Source organism: Callorhinchus milii, unplaced genomic scaffold (genome assembly GCF_018977255.1).
Source record: "Callorhinchus milii isolate IMCB2004 unplaced genomic scaffold, IMCB_Cmil_1.0 Scaffold7, whole genome shotgun sequence".
NCBI classification, from domain to species: Eukaryota; Metazoa; Chordata; class Chondrichthyes; order Chimaeriformes; family Callorhinchidae; genus Callorhinchus; species Callorhinchus milii.
In genome coordinates, this window is record NW_024704748.1 from 26805794 (window position 1) to 26820666 (window position 14873).

The 14873-nt window shown below is 38.6% G+C and overlaps 1 protein-coding gene across 1 annotated transcript in view; it reads left to right on the top strand.

The window, feature by feature from the left end:
- nhlrc2 (NHL repeat containing 2) overlaps positions 1–5206 on the top strand; it is a 30971-nt gene extending 25765 nt beyond the window's left edge. Inside the window, exons 10-11 of the mRNA XM_007905658.2 lie at positions 1001–1211; positions 4723–5206. Of these exons, the coding sequence (XP_007903849.1) occupies positions 1001–1211; positions 4723–4979 (468 nt within the window). The 3' untranslated portion in view covers positions 4980–5206. The remainder of the gene's footprint in view (positions 1–1000; positions 1212–4722) is intronic.
- The last annotated feature ends 9667 nt before the right edge of the window (positions 5207–14873 follow it).

The following is a 14873-nucleotide window of genomic DNA, read 5'->3' on the forward strand; positions in this document are numbered from 1 at the left end:
GCCTTTATAACCTCAAGGTTGGACTATGGGAACTCTCTCCTCGCCGGCCTTCCCGGCACCTCCCTCCACACTGCAGGTCATTCAGAACTCTGCAGCTCATGTACTGTCCCGCACCACATCACTCTCACCCTCACCCTCGCTCGCCTCCACTGGCTCTCCATCCCCTAGAGGATCGAATTCAAGATCCTCATCCTTACCTACAAGGCCATTCACGGCCTCGCTCCCTCCTACCTCTCCGACCTACTATTCCCCTACCTACCTGCCGGTACCCTCCGTTCCTCTGGCTCCGGTCTGCTCCACATCCCCCGCCCCAACCGCCCTACCATCGGTGGCCGGGCCTTCAGCCTCTCAGCCCCGAGGCTCTGGGACTCTATCCCCCAGTGCCTTTGCCGCTTCCTCCCTTTCGTCCTTCAAGGCCGGTCTCAAGACCTTTCTCTTTGACCGTGCCTTCAGCTCCCCTCTCGACTCTCTACCCCCTCCTCGCTCCCTCCCTTCCCTCCCCTCCCCCTGACCATTTCCCCAATGCTCGGGTCCTGACCCAACTGTACAGCACCTTGGGACGTCCTCCCGACGTGAAAGGCGCTCTATAAATGGAATCTTGTTGTTGTTGTTGCAGGTTAACACCCTTTAATTTTTATAATCGACCAGTCACATTTTTTTCTTCAAAAGATTTATGAAGAATGATTAGGAACTTTACATTAGATAGAGCAAATTATGCAGTATCATGCAAACAAATAGCACATTTTCAGTACCTTGACATTGCTATGCAATTAAATGGAATATGGAATTATCCAATATGCAGTTAAGTGGAGAGCACTGTAGATAACTGATGAGGAGAATGTAAAGCTATCCTAAAACATGAATTAAGTTATCATAGTATGAGAATTGTGAGTCACTGTATTGAGAATGCTAAAACTCTTGCACGAAGATATCTATTCTGGACTGACTTTTATGCTTGTGGATTTAATTTTTATTTAAAAAAAAATCTTTTTTTGCGCAGTTGCCAATTACAGCCAAGGATACCGTAGATGCTGTGCTACCCGTAAAACCAAAGAAAGCTTCTCGGCGTCCGAAGACTGCAACCGCAGTGCGTTTATCTCCATTAGCAGTCTCTTCTGGTCTGACACTGCAGTTCATTTTGAAAATTGCCCTCCCGGACGGAGCCAAACTCACAGAGGGGGCACCGAGTTTCTGGGAACTCTCAGCTGAAGGTAATTTATATTTTAAATGTTTTCTAATCTGACATTCCAGACTTTCAAAACCGTTTTCTTTTGTAACGACGTAACTCTAAAACAATGAATTTCCTGGACTAGTTTGGCCAGGTTTGACGAATCTCCCGAGAACAGAATCAATCACTGCTTCGCAAGGGGAACAGACCAAAAATACCAGGAATAATGTCATTTCGTTTTGAGCATTTTATTCTTGATCAAATTAAAAGCAGCTTCTACATTGGCTTCAGATCTCAGATTGTCCTTCCAGATGGAACCAAACTGGCTTGTGTTTTGGAGTAGGGGGGCTTGTAGATATCGAAACTAATCCCAAATGTGAATTTTCCCAATCAACCTCATCTATAATAATAATAATAATAATCCTTGCATTCGATACAGCGCCTTATCACGTCTTCCAGACGTCTCAAAGCCCTTCACAGAATATACTGTAAAGTGAATTGATTGTATATTTGTGGGCGAAACGCGGCAGCCAATGGCACACAGCAGCGTCCCACACACAGTCGGGAATTGAAGTGACCAATTTATTAATGTTTCAGATTTTGTAATCTATTGATCTAGGTTACAAAAGATGAGTTTTTATATACACAGAGGAGGCACTCCCTAGTTGCACTCCCTATTTGCTGCAAAAAAATCAGAAGATAGATTTAAAATTCTTAAATAAAGTCTCCTATCCTTTCTGCTTGTTCCACGTTTTTGGGTGCAATCATTTCATTTCAAAATCTCAGGTGGGGAAAAAAAAAATCTATAAAATAACGCTGGAAAATTTCCGTAGTGAGAATTGCTTTTGAATCATACATTGCCGGTGAAAGATTGAGAGCCTCTTTGGGGAGATATGGAATGTGGTCAGATATAAAGCATCATAATCTATGGTCAATACATGTGTCCCCCAATACGAAAGCGCTCTGAGACACTACCCTGAGCGAGGGCGCTATATAAGTGCAAGTTGTTGTTGTTGTTGCCCTCTGGCATCTATGTTCACAATGAACTGATTCTCCCTGGAAGAATTGAGCCAGTGACTCTTCATTTTCTTGATCACTTCCACTATTGCTGACGACTGCTGTGGGATGCTAGCTGTTACAGGAGGTACCCTACTGCTCCCTTCCGCTAGAGCTACGTGACTTCCAAGCAACAAAGCTACATGTGTCTGGAATGATACGGAGAATTATGGATTTAAGTGCCTAAGCCACCAAATGCTCAATCAGTGGAGTCGATTGCAACATACACTCATACTTTTACTTATGAAATTGTAATATTTAAATCCCTTTTTGTCTCTGATGCTTTGCTTGTTATCACTGCCAGCAGTATTTTTAAACTGCTTTCTTGGCTTCTCGGTCAAATAGAAGCTTCTTTGAATATTCTCGATTCTCCATCATCGGTAATGAAATAAGTTTTCATTAAGCGTTTCAAGAGCTTGAGTTAATGTTTGACTGAAACTTGAGGACCCAGCCTTGCCTGTCAGTTGTGCTTACCTCACACTCAATTTTGTCATTTCTTTGTAATAACACTGCTTGGGGAATTGCAATGCAAGTGACTTTGTCCAACGAGTCCTCATAAATTCTGTTCTCTGACATCCACAAAATTGTCCTTGTGTTGCAGCAACCAGAACTGTATGCAGGACTTTAGGTACAGCCTAGCCAGAGTTCTGAATAGCTTGTGGAGATCCAAACACAACTCAACTGATTAAAAATGTTGAGACTCGATTCTGAATTGCAAGGAGATTTCCCACATAGTGACACTGTTAAATACCATACAGGAGTACTGTTTCCACACAAATATCATTGGCAAATACAGTTTGAAAGCTGTGCTGCTCACCGTATCATACATACTGCTCAGCCGTGAATGCAGACTGCTTTCAGAATAACATCTAGTAAATTGCTAGGAAGAGTGGGAAGGGTGATTGTTGAAGATGAAGCTTTGCGTGAGGAGGTTTTGACCTGTTTGCCCTGCAGAAACGGTTGTCAAGACAGCACATAATCCGAGTCTTCTAAATGCTGAAGGATAAGGACAGTATTAATGTGTGAGGACGTTAAATGTCAGATGAGACGAGAGGTCACAACCCCCCCGTAGAGTAGTATATTTCCTTTAAAAACAATTAACGGTAAGCCAATTACAGTAACCCATTCAATTGCTGTGTAAGCTAGATTAATATCTGCTTAAGAACAGGACCAAAGATTATAATAAGTATACACATAGATGATTAAATACTTTAATGAAACACTGGTAACAGTACCACTGAAGTATAGAAATAGCACGTATGGAATGTAATTGCAGGATTGAGTGATATAGATAGCAATTATATTCAGGAGTTAGGAAGATATTTCAGAGATTTCATCTGTGAATACTTCATGTTCTTCATAACATTAAATGAATTGGGAAAAGCCAAAGGCCATGCGGTTATACAGTGACCAAAAAGTTGTGATACCATTACAGTGTCTAATGAGTCTTCAAGAAATGATGATATTTTTGTTTTTTCATTTTTAAAACAAATGGTATTATGACTTTTTGGTCACCCTGTACAAGAGTTATTAGAGGGGATATGCCTAAAATCTTCTTATTCCATATTGTCTTAGCATTACTAAAACAAATCTTCCAACTGCATACCATTGATCTCTTTACATTTTTATCTGCATTTATATTAATTAGTAAAATTGATCTTTTCCAGTTGTTTTTTTTATTATCTACAATGACGATTCGATTTCCAACGTTTTGGGGCCACATTCACGTAAACAAATACTTGACTTCAAATTGAATTTTTTTTTAAAGAATCTTTCTTCTAGTCGACCCTCTTGAATTGCTAACTTTACCCAAATGCACTATTCAGCTTCTCTGTCCTTTCAGCCTCTATTTGCTGAGTTGTCTAGAATTTTGCTGCAATCCTTTCTTCACCTCTATTTTCGGTATTTGTCCAGCAGATCTGTTCTACAAAATTATATTGCAGCCCTGGTTATTGATGACCCCTCTTTAATGTTGTTTTCCAGATTAAAATGAAACCAAACAATCCTAATGTAGAATGTGGGACATAAATCATTCTGTGCTGCAGGTTTTTATGATCAGCAAACTGTGATTTACGCACTGGTAGAGTCCTTTTTCTGGTCATTCATAGAACTGATTTTAGATTAATTTAAAAATTGATAGATAGCTGTTGTACTGATCAAAGGGAAGTGAAAACATCAACGGTAAGGAAAACATTGAAAAATTATAGAAAGAATATAAGTTCTGTAGTTTGGAATCAGAACGGAAGATGATGTAACATTTTAGTTGGGATGTGGAATGGCAGGGCATTCCACGTCCCAGCAACTGCCACGTTTCTCCCACAAAATATACAGTCAACTCACTCTACAGTATATTCTGTGAAGCGCTTTCTGACGTCTTGAAGACGTGATAAGGTGCTGTATCAAATGCAAGGATTATTATGATTATATACTGTTTAGGATTTTTGCATGATTGACTTTCTCTAAACTTGGACATTTCTTTCTGCTTTGATTATTTTCAGATCACGAGTACCTGCTGGAGGGCCAGAAGATCAACGGGGAAATCGCTGACCTTGACAATGTACCTGACATAACCTTCACGGTCCCTGCTCCAGTACAGACAGACGATTTTGTGCTGTCTATAAACGTGTACCTCTATTTTTGTAATAAGAATGATAACACTTGCCTGATGAAAGAAATTTCGTTCAAACAGCCTTTAGAATTACGGAACAAAGATCAAGGAATGTTTTCAAAAGTGGAGCTTTCTTTCAGCTTCTAATGCCCCATTTCTGCTGCACTGCCAAGATTGGCAAATACGGTTTAGGCTGATATAGGAAATATTACATTGTGGGCATGCCTTGCTGAGGTTATGATAAAGCGATGTCAATCCTAATCAGTAAATTTGGTGGGTCAGAGTAGAACGAGTCTTGTTCTGTTACTGCCAAATGAGTTAAATGGTTCTGACAAAAGGTCAGCGACCTGAAACGTTAACTCACTTTCCTCTCTCCATAGATGCTGCCTGACCTGCTGAGTGTACCCAGCGATTTCTATTTTTATTTCAGATTTCTGTCTGCAGTATTTTGCCTATTGCCCTGTTACTGGCTGTTTTACCTTACTGTGGAATGCTTGGTGCTGACACTGGATGCCTAAAATAGGAAAATGTTTTACTCCCAAACCTGTATTCCTCACCTAATGACACACAAATTCTTCAAAACCAAATGCATACAATCACCGCTATTGCTAACTCTTTTCTGTGTTGATATTATTTATATTTAGCAAGTACTAAAGGTACTTTAGATCAGGGACATTTTATGCCCATTTTACCTATTTAAACTATCCACAAATTTAAATTTAAAATGAGAATTCCAACCCTTAATATCAATTGAGTTTAGTGAACACTTTTGGGAAATTACTTTAGTGCGAGTGTTTCTTTGAGGGCTGTTTTCCATACAGGTATTAAGAGAGAACACTGTAAGGAAAATTTCCCTCAGGAGCCAATGGAGTTATATCTTGATCTTCAAAAAGCGAGCGAGCTTTGTTGTGGACTTCCTGGCTGGAACTCTAAAGTATAGCTGAGTGCAAACAGAAAGTGTTTACAGCAATAATCAGCTTTTTTTTGTAATTCAAGAGTTGCAATCAGCCCTACACTCGCCGTTAAATACAAACAGCTGTTGCCTGGCGCTAGAATAGCAAACACCCATCTGTTTTCTTATTTATTTAATATATTTTAAACAACATTTCTAATTTTAAAAAAACCCTTACAGATACGAATGTTATTTTTTTTAAAAGTTTATTTCTAAGCTTATGCAAAGTAAATTAATTGGAAGACAAAGTTAAATTACCGGTAATATTATGCATATTTAAAAAGAATAAAGATAAGAGTAATGGTGCATTAAAATTCTTTCAGAATTTGGTCAATATTTACATTATCAGTCTAAAATCTTACAAACACATTGAGATTAAATGATTAAGAAACATAGAAGGCTCTTTAAAACAAACAAAACATGTTTTTAAAAATCAGCGTATTGGAGCAAACTCAGTTATGATACGATCAAATCCATTCTAAACTTTTGTTTTTACCAAATAAACCCTGAAGTACTTGATGTAGTTTTGCCCCATTAAGATCAAGAAATTGTTTAACCCCTCTAACAAGATGGAATTCATTGTAATCAGTTTTTTTTTAGAATTTGGAACGACAAAAAAGAAACATTAACATAATACAAAAACTGTACACCTTTTCCGCTTGTTTTTCTGCACAACCTGATGACGATGTAATTTCCACGTGAAAAATGCCTTATTTTATTCCAGTGGCTTGAAACATATTATTTTAACTAGTATTATATTAATAAATAGTTCTGTAGCTTAGTAGTTAGGGCACTCGCCTCGCAAGCGAGACGACCTGGGTTTGATTCCTGGCAGGGCGAAATGTTGGGCAAGTTTCCTTATTCCACACGCCTCTGTTTACCCAGCAGTAAGTAGGAACACGGTTGTTAGTCGATTGGGGGAATCGCTTTTCCGGGGATAATAATCCCTTCACTTTTTTTAAACTAATAATAATTTGGTCATTCAATCCACGGCTGTCTGTGGGACGCTGCTGTGCGCAATTGGCTGCCGCATTTCGCCCACAAAATATACAGTCAATTCACTTTACAGTGCATTCTGTGTAGCGCTTTATATCAAATGCAAGGATTATTATTAAGAAGGTTTATTTTAATAAAGGCACATAATTCAAGCAATAATCTCCTGCCAAATAAATTAGTACAACAACAACAACAAAATTACATTTATACAGCTGGACAGTCGGGTCGGGACCCAAGCATGGGAGATGGCGGGGTGGGGTTAGGGGTGAGGGAAGGCAGAGAGGTGGGAGGGCGATTGAACATAACCGCTATGATACTGTTGATAGCTTTTATTTTGTATGAAAACTGTACATCAGGAAATTTTTGTTACAAGTCAGAGAAGACATTTGGAATAAATTTTTCCCAAATGGGATCTGTTTTTAGGTGAAGGTATGGAGAAATATTTTCTCTTTTGACTGGAATATCTGTATTTTCATTCACCAACCAACCACATAATCACCTTCTAAGTGCACTTGGTTATGGATGACCTATATCGAATTAAAACATTCTTAAGAATAACAAAAATGCTAAGCGTGGTGGAAGTGCAATTTTTATATCGCATGAAACGATTCGGAAATCATTTGGATGTTAAGACTTCAGCTAAATGAGTGAAGCTAATCTACATTGCTGAACATTAACATTTAGAAACTCAGAATATGTGCTGTCATTTTGTGTTTAACAAAGCTATTTTTGGATGCAACAAAGCTAACAAATACCAAATGTAAAGGATTAAAGCAGTTAGGACTGCACACTCATGAACAGCATTTCCACATTCGCTTCCTTACACGAGTGACTTAAATCGTGCCTTTTTGCAACCTCCCTGCTGTTTGTTAAAATTGAACCATCTTGTACATAGTCACATCCCCAAGGCAGACACATGCACATTAACTGTTAACAGGTGTGAGAATTTACTGGTGTACGTTTACATTCGATTCCCGGGGCAGGGCGAAGCGTTGGGCAAGTTTCCTTACTCCACACGCCTCCGTTTACCTAGTCGTAAACAGGGACTCGGTTGTTAGTTGATTGGCAGATCGCATTTTTGGGGGTAATAATCCCTTCAAAAATACACCAAAAATAATAATTTGGTCCCTCAATACACGACCGATTATGGGACGCAGTTGGCTGCCACCTTTTGCCAATAAAAAAATATGTGCGATTCACTTTAAGGTATATTCTTTGAAGTGCTTTGAAACGTCTCAAAGTCACGATAGGCTGCTACTGTCAAACGCAAGGATTGTTATGTCATCAGTCGCTTGCTCTCGGATACTGCACAGAATTAAAACATCACTCTTAAAAAAGGGAGAATTTTCCAAAGTAATTACTGCACGTTCATTTCTCCTTGACTACAAAGTGAGTTTTCAATCCAGTTCTTTAATATCTAAATTATTTACAGTATTACATCTCGCTAGGTACAGGGTAATCTTAATAGCTGGAACTGTCCAGCCATATAAACTAGAAGAGTAAAACTTGTAGAGCTTGTGGGTGGCGTAATGGAATCCAAAACATTTTTTCCTGAAGTAGTGTCAAGCTATCAAATATTTTATCTTAATAGCTGAATATCACTTGGGCGCTTCTGTGTGTAATTCAACCCTAAAAGGCACTCCATTATTCATGCAGTCTCAGCTGTACACGAGAGATCCGTAAGTAAAAGGTTTGCTGGTAAGAAAAAATCGTATATACAACAATTTGCACTTAGGATGAATGTCTGAAGGTCTTTGACAACATGAGGAAAGTTTCAAATGAATGAACGTTGCTATAGGCAATAGATTTTTTTTACAACAGAGGCTATTTTCACAGTTGGTACTTTAGAGACTGATATCTAATAAGTATCGACAATAAACCCAGTTTTGCCTTTAAATATTTGGAGAGGAGCATTTATAAATACTGTAATCATAATTTTAAGGGAGAAGTGAGAAATTCTGAATCGACCATTATTATAAATTACATCTCATGGGATAGTTTACCATAACGGGCATCGAAAAAGACCAGAATTATCCTTACGATCACAGCATGAAGATGATTTTTTTTTAGTAAATTAAGCAGAGGTACAAACAGATTTACCATGTTAACTCCTGATTGTCCAGCGCCCTGGGACGTCTTTCCGACATGAAGAGATCTATACAAGTGTCATTTGTTGTTAGGTAAAGGAATTGCAGTAATCAAATGTAAATAAATATAATGTCAACACACTCAGCATGAGATCTTATGTACACCCTAAAACAGTCCGGTGAAATCTGCTTTGACCTGTAATCCAGTTCATTGTTGGGCATTTGTCAACAGTACAGAACTGCCATTAATTTGCCCCAAATATACAATCTCAAACCAAAAGGCACAGAGATGACAGGTGTGGAAATGTCCAATTGATGAATGGGGTATGTTCTGAAATTGAGGTTAAAGGACATTTGAGGACGCTTCACTCCTCATCCAGTGGGTTATACTGAACCTGGGGCTGATTGATGATTCCAATGTTAGTATCTTTTACTCTCCATGACCATAAAAAATACAGCAAAAAAAAATTTGGAGAGAATAAAAGAGACTTCACATTATTTTGAGATGTTCTACTGGGATGTTTTAACACAAGTAATGATAGTCACTTGTAACCTTAATATAACAACTTCCACGCAAGAAAGTGAAACCTATTTGAATGAATAAAGTAAAATTCCAATGACTTTCAGCAGAGGAAATTTGACTAATCTAAAAACAGGCTGTGTGTGTGTGCGGGGGGGGGGGGGGAATGCCCGTAAATCATCAAGTACTGGGTTTAGATTTTTATTGACTAATAAAAATTATTTTTAAAAAATTAAGTACTTACATCCATTTACGTTTGTAAGAAAATATTCAAAGTATGACTGAAACATTTCTTTTTTTCTGCAATAAATACTTATTCAGTAACTGGTCCTTGGAGATTCCGTGTTACCTCAAATCAGTCCACGCGGCTACAATCCAAAACATCCACCGAATAGTGTTTACCTTTGGTAGAAAGTGTCTTCGTTCGGTCGACACGGGAGAGACACAGACCAAGATGTTCGTCCATGGCCAACACACCACATTACAGCATGAAAACAGTAGGTATGTAAAACGCACGGCACAAGCCCAACGTTCTTGGTAGCTCACAACTAATCCTGGCAAATATAATCCCAAGGAAAGCTTAAGCACTGACCCTCTGCTTCCCGTATTTCCTGCTGACTTTTTTTTAATAGAAACTCTGCTCTGGCCCAGACCGGCTCCGTCAGTCGGGCGGGAGTGTCTCAAATCCCAAATTGCCTGGTGGTAATTATGGAAATAAGTTTGGTGTTTCACCACTTTTTTTCTTCTTTCACGATCAATCAAAGTTAGGAATAGGTCCGAGCATTGTATTCTCGGTCCAATTTAGAGTTCCGACGCATGGAATTTTGGAAAGCGGATGTCCAGACAGACATACAAAAAAGAATTCAAAATTGCAATTTTCTTTTTTTTTAAAAAAAATTCAGCGCCACACACACACTTTTAAGCTCGCATTGAGGTATTTTATGCAACTTGAAAGAGATACGGGATCGCATTGAGACTATACAGGACCTGCTCCCTCTCTGCTGGGATTTACACACTAGACGTTAGACATTCGCACAGCTCGGGCTATGCATCAGACCTTTTTTTTTTTACGTTTAATCAGACCAAAGCCATACATCTTTTTTGTAAAGGACTCCTGTTATTTGCGAAATGTAAATTGAAATTCATTTCCTGATCAAAATGTGCCAAAGTTCTTCAGCAGACCAAGGTATAGAGAGGTCTATTGTATGCAGGATAGTCAACAAGTCCAGCTCCATCAACTGTGATTTATTTCACATTTCTCAAGAGTATACCATTGAACTGTTTGCTTTCAAAAGAATAACATTTTTTTTTATTCTACCCATTGGTTATTGATTAATGTAAAGATCGAGCATTCCTACTCACAATTATAGGAGCAATTTGTGTTGCTTGCCTATGAGAAATATATACTTTCACATCCAAACCTTGGTGCTTTTAACTATTTAATTCCACGTAGTTGTAAACTACCCAAGTTTAGCCGAGAAATCGCCCCTTTTTTTAAAAAGAATTGCTAGTTTGTAAACGGTAATGATAAATGAATATAACAGCGCATGTTTCGGAACCTCACATGTTTTAATCGTTTACCTCAAATCAGTTTTTGACAGCGTTTAGGTTTCTCATTTAGAAAGAAGACAATTTCAACCTCAGCAACCGAAGCTCCGGTCAAAATTTCATCTCCGTTTCCAAAACTGAAATGAATCAATGGAATAACGATAAATATAATAATCCTCGCATCCGATACAGCGCCTTATCTTCGAGACGTCGCAAAGTGCTTCACAGATGGGACATTGCTGTGCGCAATTGGCTGCCGCGTTCGCCCACAAATATACAGTCAATTCACTTTACAGTGTGTTCTGTGAAGCGCTTTGGGACGTCCTCCCGACGTGAAAAGCGCTATATCAAATGCAAGGATTATTATTATTATTAGATGTGGGCGAAATGCGGCAGCCAATTGCGGACAGCAGTGTCCCACAGACGGTCATGATTTTTTTCTCTGAAGGGATTATTTCCACTGGAAAACTATCCACCAATCGACTTAACAACCGAGTTCCTACTTGCCGCTAGGTAAACAGAGGCATGTGGAGTAAGAAAACCTGCCCAATAGATTGCCCCTGCAGGGCAAATATCTCAACAGACTAAACTCTGCTTAATTTGTGAGAAAAATATGCAGTCATTTGAAAATAAACAAATTCGATGGAGCTTGTTAGCTGATCAAGCAGGAGACAGAATATTGAACAGCAACCGCACTGGATGCCATTGTGCTTATCAGTTAGTGTAAATTTAGAAAACCTTTCAGAATGGACTACCTAATATTAAAGAGTATGATCAGACCAGCTGGATCGGGTATTCACAATATATCTTACATGTTCCTCAGGCTATTAATGTTCTTACATCAATCCAACAAATATTAATTGTGTTTTTACTGTTTCATTAAATTAAACTACCAATGTTTTGATTTATTCGGTAGATCACTGTAAACTCAACATCGTCTCCCACTATCCCCGTTTGACGCATTCCTTTTAAAGTACCATCTTAGACCCATCCTGCGGCACATCTGCCGTGGCTTGTCACAGATTGACCTGGTAATTCTCTGCAGAATCATATAAATTACAGCAGAGAAGAATTTCATTTGGTCCGTCAAGGTTATGCTTGTGCTCGTTCGTCCACTGGAGATCATGACCTCCACTTCCACAGCGACCTTGTCCCAGAGAAAGAGGGAGAGAGAGAGAAATGAAACAGAAACGAAGCATTTGCCTGCAGGGAAAGAAAATGATCAGCCAAGTGAACGAAGGAAGGCCTGACATACCTCATTTTAGGGTCACACCAACAAAGGGTCCTGGAGTAGTTTGCTAGCAGCCAGCGAATGGTTTACGTGTAATAATAATAATAAGTCCTTACATTTGATACAGCGCCTTATCACGTCGTCCAGACGTCTCAAACCGCTTCACAGGATATACTGTAAAGTGTAGTGACTGTGTGTTACGTGGGCGAAACGCGGCAGCCAATTGTGTAATTGAGGGAGGAGATTGTGTGCTGATCTTTTGATGTCTGTCATCAAATGCAAAGATTAAAAAAATCAAGATCAACTTTGATGTAGCTTAATCCCAAATAACATAGATTTAGAAAATACCCTTTTTAACCGTCTCGCAAAACTAGCTCGTCAACCATCTACTACTTCTTCTGAACTAGTAAAGCCCTGTTATATCGATGTACCTTTCCACTAATTTATATTCAGATACGTACTTACAAAAGATTATGTAGGAACTGAGATCATTTATTTTAATCTCGACACAAGTCATCCTATACACCTCCAGATTTGAAAATCTTCATGATTCGAGAAAGAATTGTAAACGCCGATTAGTATCTGAGCAAATAACAACAGCTATTCTGTTTCCTAAGTTTTCTAACCAGCTTTTACCTTGGTGCTTGATAAAGCTGGAGCAGTAGAACCAACTAAGTTCCCTCGTAAAACAAAATTATTGCTGTTCTCCTTGTAACTATGTTTGACTATTGAGCGTTGTTTGAAAACATTATGAAATCAGCACAAATAAATAAATGCATGTTAACATGAATCCCTCCTGGCTGAATTCCAGTGAGAGAGATCAATTCTGCCACTGATATAAACTGACAGGAAAATAAAATGAAGGGAAATAATAACTGCCGCAAACTTAACAGGGCCAATCTTGCGTAAGGTTTTGTAACATGAGAAGAATCTTTTTATGATGGTTGCGTGTTTGCATTTTCAGTGAAGGTTCCCTATACAATATCACACTTTAACAAACGCATCACAATCGCACAACTTATCTATAAAACCAGAAAGTTTATGCCTTTTGAAATACTCTGGAAAGGTTGAGGGTCACGGTTGTAAACGTAGTGTCTGAATAGAAGAGATTCTCATTCCTCTCATAAGTCCTAACAGATATCTGCGACAAATCTCTTCACTTACAAAGCCACGATTAAAATAAATGACCTCAGTTCGGCCACAAAATATACAGATACTACATTTTACGGTATATTCTGTGAAGCGCTTTGAGGCGTCTCAAAGACATAATCAGGCGCTGTATCAAATGCAAGGACTATTATTATTATTACATTACAGTGAAGTTCTTTGAGACGTTTTGCCAATGTGATAAGGCGATGCAATGTAAGGATTTTTTTTATTAATATGAAATCTCTTGAAAGTAACTGACAAATGCCTCAGCGTTATTGTTTCTTTATATAAGCAAAAAGGAAAGTCTGATGTAATCCCACATGTATGCAAGATATTTTTGGGGGTTAAGGTAACATTACGATTCATGTCGAGACGTCCACCCAACGTGAAAGGCACTTTACAAATGCAATTTTATTGTTGTTGTATGAATAAGCTGGACAGTAAATATTTTAATTAAATACATTAAGTGAGCGAGGATAGTAGTTGTTAAGGTACATTATGAATATCTTAAACAGCTGGACCAAGGGAAGGAGGGTTATATCAATAATCATGGATGTTTAAACTTGATTGAAGTAATTGAGGCCAGACATTGCAAATGGAAATTCTTGTTCATTATTTCCTTGGTTGGCGACTTTCTGAAGTTGGAAAACAGAGAGAATTAAACACGATCAGTTTGGGGGAAGGATACAGTGGGTCTACCGCTGGGGTCTGGGTTGAAATCCAGCCAAGATTCAGAGGATGATTGTGCATGAAATACATTCCAGGCCATTTTAACTCTGTTCCGAGTATGTGGACGCACACCACAAAAACCTGTTCACAATGCAGAAAGAAATTGTACTAACAGTGAGCGAGACCAAACCAGAAAATGGAAACTTCACACTGAACGTGGGGCTAAGAGGGGAATAATAACAACATCAAATGCAAGGATTATTATTATTATGTAATCTATGAGTTCAATTCAGGTGTTAAAATGGCAAACGTTATATCAAACACATGAGACAACAGTAATGTTTGCCTACAAGTACGCAATCACTACACTTGAGAGCAATTACCTGTAAAGCACTTTAAGAATGATGTTATAGGCACTATATCAAATGCAACGATTAATGAATAGTAAGTGGATTCTGCTCTAATTGTGGCTGCAATGTACTTCATGCACAATCCAGAAGGGTTCGGTCGCGATGATTTGTCAAAGTCAAAACTTGCTTGTGTGCAAGTATTTGCAAATTGCAATTAATGTTATCCCTAAAACAAATAATCTTGAGGGATAGCAAATGTTATTGCAATTTATTAATTCCTTCCAGTTGTAGTTCAGTGGCTCACATGATAGAAGGGAGATAGATAACTTGTCACATTTCTGCCTCAGTCATCTCCTTTCCAAGCCTCCAACATCCCAAATATTCCTGCACAGCTCCTTCTACTGACGTAACCACTTTATGCTCTTGTTACCCTTCATCTGTTTCTGCTTTGTGGGTGGGGGGGGGGATCTAGACGAGAGGTTTGCACATCATAAAATGTTTCCTGCTTTTCTGCCAGGTTTTGAACTCAGCGTTGATCT